Here is a 22412-nt window from a genome sequence, read left to right on the forward strand (position 1 = left end):
GGAGGTGGACAGAGGGCCTGATGGTGGAGGTGGACAGAGGGCCTGATGGTGGAGGTGGACAGATGGCCTGAAGGTGGAGGTGGACAGAGGGCCTGAAGGTGGAGGTGGACAGAGGGCCTGAAGGTGGAGGTGGACAGAGGGCCTGTTGGTGGAGGACACAGGGATAATTGGCAGCTCCAGAGCCGGAGCTCAGCAGCAGATAAGAGAGCTGGGGGAAAGTAGCATAATCAGCACGGATTAGCAGGCGATAAATCGCTCTGGCTCTGCAAGTATGCTGTCACTGCTGCCACGCGTAGGAAAATAAAGATAGGAGGTGGAGGTGAGAGAGAGGGAGAGAGAGAGAGATAGAGACAGAGGGTAAAAGCGCAAGATAGAGTAAGTCTGAGAAAGCTTAGTACAGAGGAAAGTGGATGTTTTTGCAGTAATTCAAAATGGCAAAACACAATAATGCCATCTATCAGGTCAGGCACGTTGGAGGGAGAGGCGAGGGGTGAGGAGGGGTAAGAGGGGGTGCAAAGAGGGGAAGAAATTAAAAGAGCTGCCAACACTCGGCTAATACAATCTTCTGCCTGTCAGATTACCTTCTTTAATCCAGAGGAGGTTTAAAAACGCCTCTGAAACCCGACATGAATTCAGCAGAGATTTTCCTCTGCTCTCTGGAGGAGGATGAGGAGAAGGGAGGATGAGGAGAAGGAGGAAGAGGAGGGTTAAGTCTCTGTGAGAACTCTGTAAAGCGCTGGCCTCGACAACTCTTCCTCACCGCCCGCGTCGCCGTCAAAAAACTACCCTGGTGACGATCATCATCCCAGTCGGATTACCATGACGATGAGATCCCCCCCCTTCGCCCCCACCCACCCAGCACTCCATCCTTCGTCAGAGTCTATCCCTTCCACCGCAGTGCGTTCTCATCGCCGCTGAATAAGTTAGGAACGCCATGATAATGAGGAGACTGGAGAGGGCCTCAGCCAGGCGTTCTGTATAAGGGGAAGAGGATAGTGGTTCTGTTGATTCGATGATGAATGGTGTCAACGTGCTTTCATCTGAAAAGCTACTTTGGCTAAATGCAACGCTCAATAGACCAAAACATACTGGGTCCCACATTGCGTGTGCGTGGAGTGTGTGTGCGTGCGTACCCCTGCTGTGAGGGGGAGCTTGGGGGTTGGGTGCGGTGTCATCTCAATTTGTGCTCGCCTGGCGTGTCGGACATCCTGAGAGCCGTGCCGAGACGCAGAACAATACGACACACAACCGTGACCGTGCCGGCGACAGAACACCGTCACGAACGGCCGCGGAAACAGCTGATTGGAGGGGACGAGGGTGGCCTTGATTAGAACCGATTAACAGAGACCAGGTCCATAGAGTATCCCTGATAGCCCACTAGGCCTCTCTCTCCCCCTCTTTCCTTGTCTCTCTCTCTCTGGGCTGATCCAGGGGGGGGGGGGGTCTAAGGGCTTGAGACACAGATAAGGATGATCTCCCTCATACATTATTCATGGAGATCCAGGGCACGGCATGAACATCTTCAACTTCTGAGCAAAACCACGCCAAGCGGGTTAGCACTGTTGGTCAAACACAACACGTAATATTTTGTCTCCGGGAGTGGGTTTTTAGAGAGTTTTCTTCTGTTGTTTTGTCACCCGGGTTTAGACACAGGAAAAACAAGGGGTTGCGGGTCAGGCATCATCGCGCTGTAGAAGATGAAAGCGGGGGAAAAAAGGAGAACAAAATATGCAGGAGGGAGCTCAGCATCAAGGATAAACCCAGACGACAGAGAGCTCTCGTCTGGCTTTGTTAGGGATCTGCGCCGGAGGAAGGAGTGGGTTGACATATCCATCATATCTCTCTCCCCATCTCTCTCTCTCTCCCTCTCCCCCCCCCCTCTCTCTCTCTCTCAGCAGATAAGAAGGCTGGAGCCTGGCTGATGTGACATGATCAAATACATCACTCCGGTTCAAAGGTAACCGCTAGAAGGAAACAGCCAGCCAGCCAGACAGAAAAACAGACAGCCAGACAAAGCAAGCCGAGACTAGAATCGATACACCGGCAACAAATGATTTTCATTAATACCGCCGTTGCAAATTTAAAAATATATAATAAAAATGTCTGAAACTGCATAACATGGTAGAAAGGTGACAAAGTGTCAACGCTTAACTCAGAGAAAGGTGAGCGAGGATTAGGAACCTTGGGTATAATCAAGTGCACACACACCCACACACAGACAGAGAGAGACAGAGGGAGACAGAGGGAGTCAGATAGAGTGTTTTGGTGACCAGGTGTGTGGCGATGGTATGGTGGAGATAGCAGATAAGTAGTTTTGGCTTGTGGTCAGATTGGCGGTGGAAGCCCTGAGCCTTGGCAGCATCATGGTGCTGAACACGTGGAGAAGGAGAGGAATGCTTCTAGAAGGAGCTGGCTCTGATCCCAGCCTGAAGACTTTCCTCCTGGGGAGCCCCGGGGCTTGTCCTCTGATTGGCCGTTGTTTCGGTAGCTCCTGTATTCTGATTGACCGTAATATTTGTGTGAGAGTATAAGAGCGTCTGAAGAATAGCACACACTTTTAGTTGTAAGGGGTTGATATTCTTACAGTGACTAACACTGTGACCACATGCATGCGTCGTAAATGCAAGGGGAAATCCAAAATAAATTTCCATACTTGGCCTAAAGTGGGACACCACAACCATTTTTGAAGAAAAATAAAACATAAGAGACTGAATCTAAAAAATTACAAACAGATTATTTTTAAATAGCAATTCAAAAGTTAGCATTCTAACTGTGTTGCTGGTTTAGCTAGTGATACATTTTGACTTTTGAATTCCAAATGCTATGCTAAGTGAATGCTATGCTTAGTACAGATTTCGGTTGTTAAACGTCAGCTAGGACTGTGTTAAACGAGTGCTCCAGGTTAAGTCTAGCTGTGTTATGTGCGGCTACAGCGGTGCGTCTGGGAGTGCTGGTGAGCGGCTATCGGAGCGAGGCGATGGGGAGTACACTGTGTGCTTTTACATTGTCGGACCTCTGGAATGTGCTGACGATGCTCAGTTCACACCAGTTCACTCATACTGTTGCACACCCATCCTCATGCTCTCTCTCTCTCTCTGCCTCTCTGTTACGTGCTCTCTCTCTCTCTCTGCCACTCTGCTCACTCTCCCTCTCTCCCTCCCTTTCCCTCTCTCTCTCTCCCTGTGTGTTGCACTCTGACGGTTTAACTATGCAGACTGTGTGTTTTGCATTTTATCTGCACAACATCCAGACAGCTATTTATTTATATATATATATATATATATATGAGGCAGGCTGGGGGCCACTCCCAACCACTCCCAAGCAAGAGCGTGGTTACAGTTAGCACGCTTTACGTGAGCATGTTTCAGGAAGCACGCTTTGAATAAGCATAGCTTGAGTTGGCATGTTTCAGTAAGCAAGCCTCAATATAGCATAGCCTCAGTTAGCACATTCCAGTTAGCACCCTTTGAGTAAGCATAGCTTGAGTACGCATGTTTCAGTTAACATGGTTTGAACGATCATAGTTTGAGCTAGCATCTTTCAGTTAGCACGATTTGAGTTAGACAAAAAGTAAAGAATACTCAAAAACATACAAGTCCTTCTAACACTGCTTACTAAACTATTTCAGTACCTCTGCTTGAACTTGCAACATGTTCACACATTAATATTTCATCACTATAGTTTAACAGCCACACAAACGGCATTCATTAATTGATTAACAAAAGACAACCAAGTTACATCATTGGTGATTTGGGCAAATAAAAAACAATCCCAAGAATAAATGCCATGCCTTTGCTGTATTCAAAGCATTCCAAATTGCTTCAAAATAAAGCGTCAGTACTCACAACCTCATGCGCTCAGACAACTGCAGACAGATTATCAGTAAACACGCAGGACTCTGAACTGTCATCAACGACAGCTCGGCTCCAGATCTCAATGATTGAAACTGCCAATACCTCGACCATACTGGTTTCACCACTAGAGCTTGCTGTTACCTAAACAGAGGTTTTTTAATTTGCCGTTTGGTGGAAGCAGTCACTGCTGAAGCATTATAAAACTGTAACATTAACCTCTCTTGGAGACGGCATAAAAGCTCAAACGTTGAAAAACACCCACAGAACAAAGGGGACATAAAGAACAGCGCTAAGCCCCCCTCTTCTCAATTCAACGAGCCAGAAGGAGGGTACAGAGGGCATTAATAAACCATGACTGCATTATTATTTTATTTTTAAACCTCAAAGAGTGGCGCGGCACTGTTAGCCCAGAGTTCAACGCGGGGTAACCGGAACACTTAACAGAGCCTGGTTGCGGCACTGCGGCATGCACTGGTTGTGCTAGCACTGCGGCAAGAGCTAGCTACACTAGCACTGCGGCACGCACTACCACTACTAGCACTGCGGCACGCCCTAGCACTACGGCACCCGCTAGCACTACTAGCACTGCGGCACGCGCTAGCACTACTAGCACTGCGGCCACCCGCTAGCACTACTAGCACTGCGGCACGCGCTAGCACTACTAGCACTGCGGCACGCGCTAGCTCTACTGCCACTGCGGGAGGCGATAACTCTAGTCGTAATGTAGCACGTGCTAGCTCTACTATCACTGCGGCACACGCTAGGTCTATAGAACCGCATCGCGCCTCAGCTCTGCTAGCCCTGTGGCGCATGCTTCTACTGCCCTAGACGGTAGACCTAGTCCGTCCAACATGTTTTGGTTCGTTCATTCACGTTTCTGAGTGCCTGTGTTGTGCCTGTTTCCATCAGGTGAAGGTCGTCCAACCCTGAGAGAGATGGAGGATGGCTCATCACATATTCCTGCTGCTCCCCCTCCTCCTCCTCCTCATCATCAGCCTCAGGAGGAGTCCTGATGACATCATAGATGCTAACGACTTAAAATAGCTCCTGAACACTAGCGCAGGTGCACGCAGAGACAGCATTGCCATTCAGCTAGCTGGCTAATTAACTCTCTAAAAGAAGAAGAAAAAAAGTTACAAAAATGTAATCATTTTCCATCATCTGCTTTTTTTATGTTTTGGATCATATACAAAGTCACTCTTGTTAGAGTAATGAAACATGGCGTTCTCGGGGAACATTCAACGCTGTCGGTGAGTTTAAACTCTGAGGAAAACCATCGATCGTTGACTGTACCCTGCGACACGCCGCAAGACGCCACCACAGAACGAGGGTTTTTTGGAACATATTATACCAAGGCACAAAATGTTTATAATCAAATAATCTTTTTTTAATGACAGCTGAAACAACTGCATGTTTAGAACTGATAAAACCAAAAGTTAATAACAATATATCAACATTAATATGTCCTCTGAGGTAAAAACAATTTAGTCGTGATAGAACATTCCATTTCCATGGTAACGATGAAAGGTCTCCGCATGCCTTCACGTGACTACAATACACCTGCGTGAGCACTTCACAGACAAACGGATGAAGCCACACAGAGCCCCTTATCTTAAGGCTGCACTAAACATTCATTGCTGTCGGTGGGTTTCTGGTTGAAACGACTCATTGACGGATGAATGCAGACTGCGGTACAACACGTCACTATAGGGGCTCTGGGTGTGATTCAACTGCTGACCTCAAGGATGGTTCCCCGCCTACGTTCTTCTAGGTGAGTTTTTAACCTCTGTGATGGCGGTTCAGAAGAAGGTTGCTGGTTTCAAACACCCATTTTCCAGGCTACCAGGAGGCAATCCATACGAAGTTGTGGACATGGTCGTAGATTAGCCTCACTGTTTAGAAAGTAACCATCATCTCACAATGTTCTCAGAGTATAAAGAAGATCAACTCTTACATCGCAGCACAAACACATTAAACTCTCTCCCCTGAAAACACCATCAGATCTGAACCCGTAGTTCACCTGTCCATGCTGGTTCTAGTAATGGTGTAACTAAACAGGTTGGTTAACAGGGTCAAAGTCTGTATTGACTTTGACCTGACTTCGAGGCTGGTTAAAGGAGGGTTGGTGGAGTATATGTCAGGCAGCATCTATTGAAATAAAGTATGGCAGAGAAAAAGGTGCCTGATCTTAGCGCATTTTGGTATCACACCCATATGACTATTATACACAGATATTGGCTGGACTTTATTATGCTTCATTATATACCCAGCTTTGTATGCAGAGGTCAAAACCATCCGGCATATCTGTAGTCATAGCCATTTTAAAATTAAATAAATGGAGAAACCACAAATGAATGTTTTTAACACAAATCTTTTTTTTTTATGGGCTGTATTCACAGCCCATATGATTCGTTGCTCTGGCCTGAACTGTTCAACTATATATATATATATATATATATATATATATATATATATATATATATATATATATATATATATATATATATATATATATATATATATATATATATATATATATATATATATATATATATATATATATATATATATACATATATATACATATATACACACACACACACACACACACACACACACACACACACAAATAAGACGGTTTGGGTGAGAAAGGGTTTAAAGTATTTAAACACCCCCCCAAAATATAAATAAAATGTTCTTGTCTGTTTGAAGTGTAATTAATCCCAGAGACCCCCAACAGGCCAAGTACCTCGTTGTTCGGTGTGTAATAGTTCAAGGCTTCCACATATGGAACGGATTGCGCAGTAATTGGCCGTTTAGGTTAAGGTAACATGTTGGGAGATTTCAGACACACTGGCGTGCCCCGGCCAGATGTAACACTTGTTCTGTTCTTCCACTAGGGCTAGGAGAAAGTACATTGACTTAAAGTCAACGTCTTTTAATCGTTACGCTCCAACCAACGACCAAATAATACAGTTCAACTTTGTCTTAAACATAAGCACACTCAATCACTCGTGAGGTAGAGAATGAGACTAATGTTTTGAACAGATCTAGTGTATAGTTTAATATATAGTTAAACGTATACTTATGTGTACAGTATATTTTTGAAATTGAAATCATTGTTAAGTATTGCTGTATATGAGAGGACAGAGGACTTGTTTAGGTATACGTGTACCATAAAGATTTATACTACAATTATATGTATAGTCAAGTGTATAGTTATATATCTATAGTTATACAGGTGTGTATAGCTGTATGCGAGGAGCCAGGGTTTGTATGTAAAAATGGATTGTAAAGTGTATACAGTTCTATATAATTGTATCGTAAAGTGTATAGTTGGATCCAAGGCTTGTGGAGGTCAAAATGTATTGTAAAATGTAAAGTTCCATACAGCTTTGTATTGTAAAGTCTATAGCTGAACACGAGGAGACATTGCTTGTTTACGCCTGCGGAGCTCTGCGTTGTCATCGTGAAGTTATCGTTCCTGACACAAGGAACAGCGTGACCCACTTCTCCACGACCTGGAAACACTCCCCGGGCCTGCCCCCTCCCCCGCAACCCCGACCAAAACCGCGCCCTCCCCCCGCCAACCAGCCCAACGCCACAGTGAGTCGCATCAAGCAAGAGAGGCGGAAAAAATGGAAAAAGAATCTAGGCTAATCATAATTTATTTAAAGCTAAAATGACAAGCGAGTGGTTCAGGTCAACGCACAAAACACTCTGAGGCTCCGCATCGCTCCCCGCCGTCACTGGAGAGCTAAGATGGTGGACACCCATGTGGGGGAGAGTTAGAGTAGAGCAAGATGCTGTCTACCTTTTCTCTTGCTCATTTTATTTATTGGTATGAAATTTGTGGGATAAGGCCACAAACTCAGGATAACAAACCAAGAAAAAAGGATTGACTTTAGGGACACACACACACACACACACACACACACACACACACACACACACACACACACACACACACACACACACACACACACACACACACACACACACACACACACACACACACACACACACACACACACACACACACAATCTGGCCAAGTGGCCAGATTTGTTCCAAGTGGTTCCATATGGGCCAGAGATCATTCGGTCCAGGCAGAGATGAGAACTAAGGAGCGCTGGCGCGAACTCACAGGGGGACTCTGATTCCCCCGTGTGGCCATTACCAAACATTACATGGAACAAGACGACGATTTTTTTTTTTTTTTTCATTTCTTCAATGTTTTAAATTTCAGAATCTAAACTCAATAAAGACTTATTAAACCCGTTTTGTGCTGTAATTTCATAAATTTAATATAATTGCTATTTTCATACATCTTACAGATAATCTCTGGACATTTGGTTAGCAATCAGTTTTCTGTTCATAAAAGTAACCTAACTGAAATCAATATAGGATGATCAGTCAACACATCCACATTACTATGAACTCACTTCTATTTACCATGAATTATTATTTTGAACCCCCAACACCATCACATATTAAGAAAAAAATGAAAAAAATTATCCAAGAGTATACTTAACAAAAGTGTCATGATTTGTGGGGGGGGGGGGGGGGGGGGGGGGGGGGGGGGGATGTTAGTGAATGATTGACTGGAGTACAGAGGTGGGAACCAAAACCCTTGGATGACCTGCCCATCACTGATTAGTTAGCCCTTCCAAACAGTACACAGCATGCTCAAATGATCATGTGAACCAGCCAATGTTATTTGGGTTATGGTCACAATATAGCCATCATTATAGAAATTCCACTCAAGGTTTTAGGATTTAAAATAAATATGTCAATAAAATAAATCGCAAACAATAGGTTATATTATTAGTCATTCGTTTTACATTATTTTATTCTTAATCAGGTTTTCGTTAATCAAAACATAACTAGTGCTAAGGTACCAGTAATATCTTTGATAAACACCATTATCTCATTGCCTAATAGCTTTGCAAAACCAACAAAAATAAACCTCTCATATATACATTGATTTCTTTCGAGCTTTAGTCAATTTTTTGTGTAGCCCTTAACTAGATTTAGAGTCTCAAAGGACTTCACAGGCCACATGTACACAGAGACAGAGAGATGAACCTGAATCAAGTGATTATTACTTTGCGTTTTTGATTGGATCACTGAGGGCCGGGAGGCGGCCATCTTGATCCTACAAGAGCCTCCCGGGGCCCAGCTCTAAAAACCAGCTGTTGCCAACTCCACTATTTGGCCCCTGACCCGGATTTGACCCTCTGAATGGGGCTGTTGGACATTCCCACTCCTCTGAAGATTTTACAAGCCCCAAGAAACATTACACATACACACTATCCCTTGACCTTAGCGTCACCCTTGCCCACAGTGTGTACCAGGACATCTCTGCTGAGGGGTGAGAGACAGATCAGACAGACAGTCAGAGAGGAAAAAAGAGAAAGAGTGACCAAACGAGAGAGAGAGGTTGAGAGACACAGAGGCAGGGAGAGAGAGCGCTGGTCAGGCCACCCCCTCATGTTTACAGCTCATTGGCCCCTCAGCTCCATAAATCCACAGCTCATCCTGAGCCCAGCAACAATCCAGCTCTTTCTTTACGTGCACACATTTAATAGCTTCTCCTCCCCCACACTCCACCCAAGGTTTATAGAGGCCCTGGATGGCCTTTCAGGTGTGTGTGTGTGTGTGTGTGTGTGTGTGTGTGTGTGTGTGTGTGTGTGTGTGTGTGTGTGTGTGTGTGTGTGTGTGTGTGTGTGTGTGTGTGTGTGTGTGTGTGTGAGGTCAGAGAGGAGTCATGGTGAGGTCAGCATGGGTGTGTTAGCAGTTTCTGAACTGAACTGAATGTGACCTCTGACCCTCGAGTGCGACGCCACCTGGCGCCGGGCCGAGGGCGGTCACTGGCGACCTGAGCCTGAACCTGGACCTTAACATTGGACCAAACCCCGCCCCCCCCGACCAATTCCTGCATGACCCCAACCACATCTTCTTCCTGTCTGACCCCCACAACATCCTCCCTATCTGACTACATTTCCTCTCCAACCCTCAGCAAATCCTCCTCATTCCTGTTGGACCCAGACCTCTTCATCGCTTACCAGCTTAACTTCCTGTCGGAGTCCCAGCATTTCCGGTTTGATGACCCGCCCTTCCTCTTCCTATTTTTCAACCACCACTTTCTCTCCTGGTCTGATACTCACAACTTTCTGTCTTTCGCATGACAACATCCTCTCTGGCCACCGGAACTTCCTTTGTGACACCATCACTTCCTAGCTGCCTAATACCTACTCCTCTATTCTGATTGGAGAAGGCCAGGTTGAACTTTCCATTTTAAAATCAAAACGTGGCCAGGATTCACTGCTATAGAGGCTCTGCATAGAGACCATGCAATATGGCAAATCATAAGCAACCTATGAAATGTATCATTGCTCATAGTGCCACACAAAAAAAGGCCAACAAACTACAGCATATTACCGAAAGTAGACACGTTATGAATGTTTATATTTTAATTATGTATTTGTGTGCCTCCAAGAGTCTTGAATTTGGAAGAAGGTAAGAAAGAGGAAGAATTTGTGCCTTTGGTTGTGCCAGGGTAGCAATTTGGAGACAGTTAAGTCACTACATTTAGTGAGTTAATTTAGCCGCCATTTCTACATGTTATACTAGGGGTATCCATATAATTGTGCTGGTTTGCTCTTGATGTTAAGGAGCCCAAGATTACCAGGGCGCTATCGTTGAATAATACTGCCCTCTTGTGGATGTAAAATAAATGTAACTGCATTGTCTCAGTGTGCAATACACAATTTTTCCGCTAGAGGACAGGCTTTGGTTAGATGTTGTTGGCCCTTCCAACCATAACATGTTTATAAGAACCCCTTCCAGCGCAACAGAAACCCATCAGCTTTACAATTAAATCCCATGTGACCGAAGGCAGCCCTGTTTGTTTCTAACAACACTAAAGAGATATCTTGAAATTGATTTGAATTACCTGATTGCGTGATGTTATTAATTGAATGCATGTTGCTTATAGACGTTTGCATTTCTCCTAATTTCTACATCATGTATCAACAAAATAGATTGTTCAATGACTGTTTAATTAGGTAGGTATTATTGGCAGAAAAATTGCTGATATGATACATATATTCCCCCACTAATCTCATGATGGATAAAAACAAATTGGGAGAACGTTATTTGAACTCACCCAAGCTGTCATTCTGCTCCCCTTCTAGCGCATGGTCACCGTAGAAACCTGCAAGAAACAATACACACATTCGGAAAATCAGAAAACACGCAAACAAACAGGTGGGTATCTCTCTATCCCTCAACAAAAACCTTGATGCGTATTATATTGGAGTAAATCTGTGCCATCGGATTTTGAAAATAAAAAGCCATTGAATTCCAAGCACTGAATATTTATGCATTGAAATAACGTATCTGGATTTTTAGCCCCTGAATTTAACTTTTTTAAATTTTTAAATTTTTCAGCTTTATTTTTCAATGTTAAAAAAATTCAAAATCAATAATCAAGTTCAAAAATTCAACTTAAATATTTTCAATGTTTCCAAATTCAACATGCCAAAGACAGCTGCAAAATTCAACGTAGGAAATTCCGCGTTAACATCGGGGACCCAAGGAAGAGCAATCGATCCTAGATGCTAGATAGCGGTCAAGCAAGGAGAGCGAGCGGGTGTTACACAGAATTCTGCATCCCACCGAAAACTGTGACCCCAGGGGGCGCTGTTGCACATTTTCTGCAACATGCACGAGATTGAAGCGTAGACGTTTGTCTCGTCATCGATCACTCAGATTGGGGGTATTCGTTTTGTGACACCGGGCGCACGTTAAGTGGCTGGAGTAAAACGATTGATATGCCTCTGTGGTGGCATAACAAGAGCGCGCAGAGCCAACAGTATTCTGTACCGAGTGACATGATACAGACATGAGGATGAAAAGGTAAAAGCGGGTTGCTGTCGGGGGCTTCTTCCCGAGGCACGACGAGCTTCCACTGGAACTTTAATCTGCTGCCGCTTCAGTTGCCCAATACTGTCGGCTCTGCGCTCTCGTTCCACAGTGGGCTTCCGATCGCCCCAGTATCACACAAAACGTAGGCAAAGGGACCTCGGATCGCCCCAGATTGGTGCACTAATAAATTGGGCTCCTTAACCCACTACAACACATGTCAATATCAAGGCCCGCGGGCAAGACATGGCCCTCCGCGACTTTTAATCAGGCCCGCCAATAAATTCTGACAATCAATCTAATGTGGCCCGTGCGCTGATGTTTACATTTACGTCCATGACAATACAACATTGAAACACAGGAGGCGCTGCAGCGCTCCGCTGCCATGCTCCACTCCCGCGCTCCACTCTCACACTCTCACGCAGAGACAATACAAACAACGTAAATGCTATTTGCCTTTCCAAAGGTAGCTAGCTAGCATTATCAATGGCCCAAAAAAGAAAAGTTGACAATGAAAATCGACAATTTCAAGAAAGATGGGAAACAGAATATTTATTTTGTGAATTAAAAAAATGTGACATACGGCCAATGTGTCCGTATGTCAAGAGGCATTGGCAGTTTTCAAAGAGTATAACCTTCGGAGGCATTTCGAAACGAAGTATGAGCATTATGGAAACATGGACATGGAACAGCGGCTGCAAAAAGTCAAAGAATTAAAATGCAACCTTCAACAACAGCAAAACATGTTTACTCGCATCAACAGTCAGTCTGACGGAGCTGTGAAGGCAAGCTTTATAATAGCGGAGGAAATAACAAGAGCATGCAAGCCGTTCACAGAGGGAGAGTTTATTAAAAATTGCATTGAAAAGGTATGCGATGTTGTATGCCCCGACAAGAAGCAGGCATCTGCAGATATCAGCCTCTCCCAAAATACCGTGGCTAGTCGGGTGGATGAGCTGGCCTCCGACTTACAGATCCGGCTAAAAACTAAAGCTAAGGAATTTGTTTCGTATTCGTTGGCTGCAGATGAGAGTACAGACAGGACACTGCCCAGCTTTCCATATTCATCCGGGGGGTAGATGCTCAGTTTCCGTCACTGAGGAACTTTTGGATTTAAAATGGATTCACGGGACAACTACTGGACAGGACATTTTCATACAAGTGGAACGGTGCATCAACCAATCAGAATTGCAGTGGAATAAACATGTTGGGCTGACAACGGATGGTGCACCTGCGATGTGCGGGGAGGTCTGTGGTTTGGTTCGAGAGAAGATGGGGCACACGGGAGGAAACTTGACAGCCTACCACTGCATCATCCACCAGGATGGCCCCTGTGGAAAGGTGTTGGGCATGGGACATGTAATGACAGTTGTAACCAAAACGGTGAACTTTATTTGTTCACGGGGCTTGAACCACCGGCATTTAAGGGCACTTTTAGAGGAGGAAAACTGTACGAGGATGTGCCATACCACACGGAGGTGCGCTGGTTGAGTAGGGGGAAAGTGTTGCGAAGATTTTATGATCCCCGCGTTGAGATCGCTCGTTTCATGGAAAGCAAACAAAAGGTCATCCCCGAGCTTGAGGATGAAAAGTGGCTGAGCGACTTGGCGTTTATGTGTGACGTAACGGAGCACCTCAATGCCCTGAATGTAAAACTCCAGGGTCGAAAGCAGCTGATCACTGAAATGCGAGACTCAGTAAAGGCGTTTCAAATGAAACTGGGTCTATGGGAGGGCCAGATGCGCCAAGGCAACTTGGCTCACTTTCCTACTTTCCAGTTAGTCAGTGACACAGTCACCATCCCATTCCCGACCAAAGTGTATGCTGACAAACTGAACACACTCAAAGTGGAATTCAGCAGGAGATTTGCTGATTTTGAATCACAGAAATTCAACCTTGATCTGTTCGCAAATCCATTTGCAATTGATGCTGACACTGCACCTGAGCACTTGCAGTTGGAACTCATTGAATTGCAATGTAACGGTGCTCCGAAGACCCAGTACCAGTCAGTTGGGGCTGCTGAGTTTGCACCTCTACTCCCTGAATCAATGCCACAGGTCGCCTTCAGGCTGCACGCATCATGTCTGTTTGGAAGCACCTACTCGTGCGAACAGATGTTCTCCGTAATTAAACTGAACAAGACATCCCACAGATCCCGCCCCATAGACCAGCATCTGGTCTCGATATTGAAAGTGGCCATAGCAAATGACATTAAGCTTAGAATAGACGAGATCATTTCTAAGAAAAGGTGCAGAGTGTCTGGTAAGAGTTTAACTAAATAGCAAGCACAGTGCCTATTTTGCTTAGGTTTGGCATTATAGGCCCTATTGTTGTCCTTTCAAGTTTCCAAAGTAAGCCATACAATTTGAGATACGACTTGTTGCATTGACTATTTTGCTTTTTTAATCAGTTTTGCTGGTAAAAAAGATATTTCTTGTTGTTTTGTTAAAGACAAAAGTACTGTGATGCAAATCTGGTTTGTTTAATTGTGCAGTTATCAATACAAAAACATTGTTCAGCACTTGATAAATACTGTTTTGCTTTATTAATCAGTTATGCTGATAAGAATTACCCACACACATGGAAAAACTGTCTGGCCCCTGATTTTATTCACAGCCCTCAACATGGCCCTCAGTAAGTTTGAATTTGACACCCCTGCACTACAATTACCCTTACGCTGCATGTAAATCCAGCCAGGTCAGTGCAATCTCACACACAGTTCACATACAGGCATTAGTTCATTGTTTATTTCATAATGCAGTAAAAAAAAAAAAAACACGGTGTGCATTATAACAAAAGTATGAATAAAATATATGATTCCCCCCCCCCCACCTTGATATTAAATGTGCTTAATAAATACATTTTATTTTATTAGCATTTTACCGACCAATACAATGGCAGTGTTTCCCGCAGGATTTTTTCAGCAGTGGTGGTGTGGTCCCCGAACCCTCTAGGGGGGTCGGGGGGCATGCCCCCCCGGCCGAAATGTTTTTGTACCCTTTACATTGGAATTCATGAATCTGGTGCACTTTGAGAGGAGAATATGCACTTAAATCCTATTCAAACAGTCCTGTGTATTACTGTAGATGGGATTATTGGTGTTGTAACTTTGCCTTTTGTGTCTTCATTTACAGATTTTTATATTTTGTATAGTAATATTTAAACAAAAAATGCCACAACGCAAATATAATTTGCACAATATATTTACAGATTTTTGCCTAATGCTTAAACACTAAACATGGTTGCTATCCCAAAAAGAGCGACAACACGCACACACACACATAGGCCTACACACACACACACAATACTAGAGGAAAAACGGCACGGAGGTTGCGGTTTATAGATACAATAAAATGATTGGGCTCAGAGGGTTTTTAACACTGGTGGTCATGTAGCGACACATTTTAGCAACTTACTTTCTCTCTCTCTCTCTGTCTGTCTCTCTCTCTCTCTGTCTGGCTCACTCTTTCCTTCTTTCTTCGATCTTCCGCTTCACTCGCTACTGCTAGAATCAATGTAACTTTGCAACCGTGTAGGGTAGCATACTGCCAACAACTGCCACACTCGCTGTGTATTTTTCTTCTTTGACGTTGGTTACGTGACGATGTGCCGCGCAATTGACGTTACGCGCTGTACATTTTCTAAAAGGAGCTACGTAAAAAAAAAAAAAAAAAAAAATTAGGAGAAGGATTTTTATAGCAGCGGCGGAGAAAATTCAGCAGCGGCGCTGCTGTGTGAACGTGGGGGAAACACTGAATGGATAGGGTGTTTAGTAAGGTCCACCACCGTTGCTTCTCTTCCCATAAAAAGCTACAGTAAGTGTTTAATGACGTTGATTTACCTTTGAGCATTTCCTATTATAGGCTACTGTGTAAAATGCTGTTTAGACCTAACGTTTGTAAGAAAGAACAAGCGAGTGACGCTCTTATTCCCGCTCTCCTTGCTTGACTGCGATCTAGCATGGATTGCTCTTCCTTGGGTCCCCGGCTGTTAACACTGAATTTCATACGTTGAATTTTGCAGGTGACTTTGGGATGCTGAATTTGGGGACGTTGAAAATATTTAAGTTAAATTTTTTAACATTAAAAAAATAAAAAGGTGAAAATTATTTGTTTAAAATTTTAAAGAGTTGTATTCAGAGGCAAAAAAATCAAGATACGTTTCTCAATGCATAAATATTCAGTGCTTAGAATTCAATTGCTTTTTATTTTCAAAATCTGATGGCACAGATTTAATTCCAGAATAGTAAATAAAATGTTAACTGTAATTGTTAATTGTATTCGGATAATGAAAGATATATCTATAACACGAGATGATAATTATGTGAACATTTGAATAATTAAGATCAGTTCTTCTGGGTGAATTTCTCAAAAGGGAGAACTAATTAGAAGAAGAAAAGAAAGTATCTAGAAATAGATTCCATCTCGTTAGAACGGAATAATTCTTTACAAAAGGCCTCATTCTTTAAGACTCTTTGAGGATGAACGACCAATACTTGATGCATGACCAATAGTTGATGTATGAGCTTCTTTTGATCAATAGAATTACCCCCCCCCCCATGAGTTGACCGCCCCCGCCATAGCACAGTATACCCTCCCCTTTGTCTCCGGCGTGTGCCTGGTGTATGGAAGCCAAACGCCAGCTTCTCCAGCTCCACTAGGACACGCCATCTGCACATCACCCACCACCCCACACACACACACACACACAGCCCCTTACAGACCCACACTACCCCTAACAGACTCACACAAACACACTGCCCCCTTTCGAATCTCTCTCACACACACACACAGCCTATTTTACACACACACACACACACACACAATAAGCTCCATCATACAGACATCCACACAGATCTGAAGACCGCTCGCTAGCCCCCCCCAACCCAGTGTACCACCCTGCTATCAACAGCTGGACACCCCCTGACCCGACACACGCCAACCCAGCCCTCCCCCGAACCCCCCGGTCAACAGTGGCATATGTTCTCCCTAGAGCATACACACAGACACACACACACACGCACAAAGTGTTCAAAGGCACGTGCCCCATTCACGGACCAACATGCCCCACAGGACAGCACGTGTGCCCCAAGGAGCTCAGGGTAGTGCATGGTCCACGTGCACTGAAGCACGCACACGCCTTATGGAGCGGCATTTAGGCAGAGGTCCAATGATCACTTTCCGATTACTACATTAACCAAGATCCTTCCAGTCCCTAGTATTAACACAAACCCACTTCTCACCATATTAAATATATCTGCCTTTACCACTTCCAAATCGCTAGTATTAACAACGTATTGCTGCTTTTATACCCCCCAAAAAATATAATATTATATTAAATAAATATATCTCCAATAACTGCTTTCAGCAAGACCTTTAAGATAAGACATCTTTATATGTTATACATAAACATATAAATGACATACAAATACATTTGAAGTCATTTTGTTACTATAATTTCCATTTCATCTTAATCACACAGCGAACACTTGCCTTACGACAGGAATCGAATCAACAGATTGAAGACACTGTACATTTCATAAATAAATCACTCAGATAAACAAACACTGATATCTTTCAGCTCTTGTCTAATAGAAAAAACATGATAATGTGAAACCTTTTAGGCCTCATCTGATCAAAATACTTACCTCCATGAGAACAAGGTGGATATCTTAATTTCATGTCAAGGTGGCCACTAATTACAGGCTGAATGCCTTATCAACAATAATTTATGACACTTCCCCAATCAGAAGACGCATCAGCCTGACACACAAACACTATGGAAGCCTTGTGATCAAAGTGAAGAACCACATTTATTCTTTTAATATGGTTACGTAGGAGAAGGTTTGGTATATATATATCCACACTTACCTCCACTGTACATATCTCTTCTTTTATATCCCATTAAACCTTTTTTCAGACCCCTCCCAAACACGACCAGGAGTAACAGGAGAAGGTGCAGGAGACCCAGGAGGTGTTAGCGGACAATAGACCCAAGGAGCAGAGAGGAGGAGGAGAAAGGATCTCTCTCTCTCCCTCTTTGCTTCAGTGTGTGGTCTCTGCTGCTGTCCCTGCAGCCTAGTGAGCACTCCCACCCCAGGGCACACTCCTCCTCCGCTCTGGGTCTTTGTGTGCATCTTTAACCTATGACCTTTAAATCCTCAGCCCCCTCCGACACAATCGCCTCATCATCAACACACCACCCAGACCACGCCTGATGCGGCTGCTTGTGTCAGCGCCGCTGGGGTGTCTGGGACACGTTATGGAGGCAGGCGTGCAACGCCAGCCATGGCCAACATGACCATTATCGCAGCGCATTCAATTATTCCCAGTTCCCCTGTTCATACACGGGCGCTGAATAAATGAACATACTGTCCGGCATCTGAAAGGCTAAAGACGGGTAACTTACTAGAGGTTATGATGCTTGTTTCCGGGTTTACCCATGCACACACACCGATTCAACTAGATTCCATACAGGACTTCCCGACTCTTTACACAATGCAGAAATCTGCACATAATACTAAAGGAAAAGCAAAATAATTTGGTTTACTAAGCAGGATTCAAACAGGCTTGCTTCTATTTACGGCATGTAAACAGAGAGAACCCAAACGTAAGAGTGGTAAACTACGGCGCACAAACTCTTCTCAATGTCGCGTTGAAATCCCGACAGCGCTTATACACGTTGTATAGATGTACACATCTATACATCTATACTAAAGCCAGTACGCGTACTGGCTTTCCTATAGGTTAGCGATTGGTGGGTGCTTGTAAGGGGGCGTGTGATGAGACAGAGGCCAGCGATGCTCCATAGAGAGCGAGGTGTGGAGATCATGTTCTCCATTGAGAGCGGAGGGGCGGTTAGCGCCACGGACCCACCGTGCAGCGGGTGATTAATGTGCATGCAACATACCCCGTTCTCTTTCAAAGTACAGCATGTGAATGATACGCACCCCCCACCAAACCAGAGAAGCCCCCCCCCCCCCCGCCTCGTCCCCAAGGCCATTAACATCGCCTCGTGTGTCACTCCCAACTGCTCCCCACCAGAACCAGCCCGGACCCCAAGCCCCCAAGTACGAGGGGGTCCAGGCCCTTACACCCCAGATGGCCAGGGTTCCGCTTGGCCAGCCGAGGGGCACGTCTCCCCGCCACCCGAGTAGCGCTGGCGGCTGGCCACCATCTTCCTTCCCGCCACTCGGCCAACCCCTCATCCATCTTCCCCCCTCCCTGTTCCTCCTCTCCATTCGCTTTTCTATCCATCCATGCATCCTTCTCTTCCTTCATGCCTCTCTCTCCCCCTCTCGCTGACCCATCCATAAAACCCTGTCCCAAATTTGGGAAGAGGTTGGGGGATGGTGGAGAGGTGGTGTATGGTGGTGGTGCAGCAGGGGTAAAGAAGAGTATGGGGAAGGTGGGGGAGGAGGGGAAGAACAGGACAGAAAAAGGAAGGGGTTCATGACCGAGCAGGTGAGTGATGGGTCAGCAACCAAATCTCCATGACGGACGTGCTGACGACGTGATTCAACAACAACAACAACAACATGCGCCCCTCCCCCCCATCTACAGTTAGATAATACAGTACTGGTGGGATGTGAGCCATGTCAAATCTCACCAATCGATCAGACCCGCCCCCCCCCCCCCCCCCCCCCCCCCCCCCCCCCAGCCCAGTGACGCCAAAGAGATGGATGGGAGGAAACGTTGAACAAACAGATACACCATTGTCCCTGCTACGTTGGAAGCTGTGTGTGTGTGTGTGTGTGTGTGTCCTGGGGCAACACTTGATCCCCCTCGACGGAGGAGTGGAGTGGTGTGTGTGGGGGGGGTCTTGGAGAGGCACACTTGGAACAGATGGGGGGGGGGTCTATGGTGAAGACCACCTGGTGCAGGTCATGTTTAGCTGGCTAGCGATATGTTGTGGTGCTCTGCTGTTTGGAGTGGTTCTTTGAGGACCTGAAGGAAGCACTGCCAGGGCTCTTGCAGTGACTAACAGTTGAACACATTTTTTTATTCCTCACCTGAAATGCACAGTTGAGGAAGCCTGAATGTCATGCATATCATGACCATTAAAAATGTCTCTATGTTGTACACTGTCACACATGACCAACCATCTTTAAACTTGAAATGGAGGTTATCTCTAAGTGGTTCCTGCAGATCTATGCACCGAATCATGCTAGTATATCGATCTCTACCACCAGGTGGCGCGCCCGTGTTCACAAAGATGGTGGCTGAAAAGTGCAGCATAAGTTTTACCATGCTCAGTAAACACAGGACGATTTTTTATAGTAGAAAACGTGAGGGACCACACAACCAGGATAGATAGAGATATATTTAACTTGTTTTTAAGCGAAGGAAATTATTTTGCCCACACAGTTCCCCACACAGTGAACAATTCCATTCCCACAGTTTTGGACACCAACAACCCAGTCCTGATTCTCAAAACCAGAACTCAAGCAAATTGCAATCGCCATCTCGTCATTAAAAGAGTGACTCAAACAAACATGGCTTAAACACACATTGTGGATGGTGGCTTAATTTCCAAACATCCCATAAAAATTCCAAAGTATTATCATGGACAAAGGTATGGAGATGGTTGTATTGAAGCATGAGTAAGACTCGTCCATTTCCCAAATCGACCACACTTCGTCGCGATTTCAGCAATAGGCCACGTTTGATTTTCCTGAATATCTCCTAATGACAAATGACAAATAACTTAGCAGCAATGTTTGAGGTCAAGACACATCCTTCAGCAGCAGGTGGGGGCGAGCTGCCTGCTGCTGGTAGCTCGCCCAACAGCAGGTGAGCTGCCAGGTCGACTGAACATCCAACCAACCATCCTCACCACTAAACGAGACCGTCCAAGTAAAATCAGAACGATGAAATTTCAAATGATACCCAATACCACGCTCCCTGAGAACTCCTCCACTCCTTCCCCTAGCCCCTCCTGTCTGGGGGTGACATGGATCCCAACTAGCCATATCCTCCAGCTCGCCCCCCCGACAGATTATGTAGGAACTCAAGTGTTCACTCCACAGGCTGCTCCACAATCATCCCTCTGACCCCCAGAACGACCCCTGACCCCCGACCCTGTGGTGTAACACGGCACAACCACAATGTCTTCCCCCCCCGCATCCCGGCAGAAGCATGCGCCCGTCAGGCAGCGTCAAGTTCAGCAACAACAGAACCCCTCCTTCAACAGCCCCACACTCTCTTGGGGCAATCAACCAGCCCTGCACTCTCTCCTCCTGGCTACCCACTAGCTCCAACACTCTCCTCCTGGCTACCCACTAGCCCCTGCACTCTCTCCTCCTGGCTACCCACTAGCCCCTGCACTCTCTCCTCCTGGCTACCCACTAGCCCCTGCACTCTCTCCTCCTGGCTACCCACTAGCTCCTACACTCTCTCCTCCTGGCTACCCACTAGCCCCTGCACTCTCTCCTCCTGGCTACCCACTAGCCCCTGCACTCTCTCCTCCTGGCTACCCACTAGCCCCTGCACTCTCTCCTCCTGGCTACCCACTAGCTCCTACACTCTCTCCTCCTGGCTACCAAGCCCTTATTCTCACTCCTCCTGGCAACGGAGGACACATCCTCGAGCCGACCACTGGTGTTGATTTCTAGGGACCAATTTTGAGAATGCACACTATTTATGGCTGGCTCGATCGATCCAAAAGGCATTCCTGAGCTCCAGTTTTGTGCACTGCGTACTAATACAGAGTAAAACGCATGTTCCAAAATTGCCATTTCAGCTGCACACAGCTCTTCGCATGCACAATCACTCCTCCCTCACCTATCTTCCCTCTCTCCGACAGCCTCTCTTTGCTTGTCAGGAGGCCCCCGAAGGAAGACCCTACCGGACTAAAACTTTCTAAACTGAGAAGAAAATACAGTATTCACCAAGAGGAGCAGGAGCAGACATTAACAGCCACTACTGATCATTCTCTTGCTTTTAAAAAAATTATAATTTTAAAGTGGCCTTTCTGTGCATGTTGCATGAAATGATGTCTGTGCGCCCGGGCGTGTGTGTGGGCGTGTGATTATTATCAGATGCTGGTGGACCGGGGCGGTGCGCTGGCCCACTCAGCCGGGCTGTAAAACACTGACCCCCGACCGGATGAAAGGAAACGAGGCCTTTGAGTCCGTCAACCTGTGGTGACGGAGGACCCCCGCCTACACTCCCCCACCCAACTCCTCAAAATAAGACAACAAGAAAGGCCGTGACCACAGCCTGACCTCCGGCACACACACACGCACGCACACACACACACACACACACACCTCAGTGTGCGGTGTACATTAAGGTAATGAGTAGTCATAGGAAGGATTAGGCTCCGCCCACATAGTTTAGCAGTTAGCCGTCAAGTGGGCGGGGGAGGAGGAGGAGGGGCTTGGCAGTTGACTGTGAAGGAGCCTGCGGTGGATTGACACTACGGGCTCAGCTGCTGGGCCAAACTCACCCTCATACTACCAGACTTCCACATAGGACCAAATTGGCTTCACGACACAAGTATGGCCTCAAGCTTTCTCTCATATAAAAATGAGAAAACCATCTCTGATGGTGATGATATGTGTGAAGGACCAGCGTAAAATAATGTGCTTTGGTTTGTTCTGAAAGAATGATCGCTATAAAGTAAAAAGC

General features: G+C 45.5%; 1 protein-coding gene across 2 annotated transcripts in view; it reads right to left on the reverse strand.

Moving 5' to 3' along the window:
* The window catches only part of nr6a1a (nuclear receptor subfamily 6, group A, member 1a), a gene marked incomplete at its 5' end in the record, with an annotated part of 67038 nt that overhangs the window by 39057 nt on the left and 5569 nt on the right, over positions 1 to 22412 (reverse strand). For both annotated transcript variants that reach the window (XM_079749511.1, XM_079749510.1), the window contains one exon: positions 11024 to 11071. In XM_079749511.1, the coding sequence (XP_079605637.1) occupies positions 11024 to 11071 (48 nt within the window). The remainder of the gene's footprint in view (positions 1 to 11023; positions 11072 to 22412) is intronic.

Source organism: Pollachius pollachius (genome assembly GCF_949987615.1).
Source record: "Pollachius pollachius genome assembly, chromosome: 1".
Classification (NCBI taxonomy): Eukaryota; Metazoa; Chordata; class Actinopteri; order Gadiformes; family Gadidae; genus Pollachius; species Pollachius pollachius.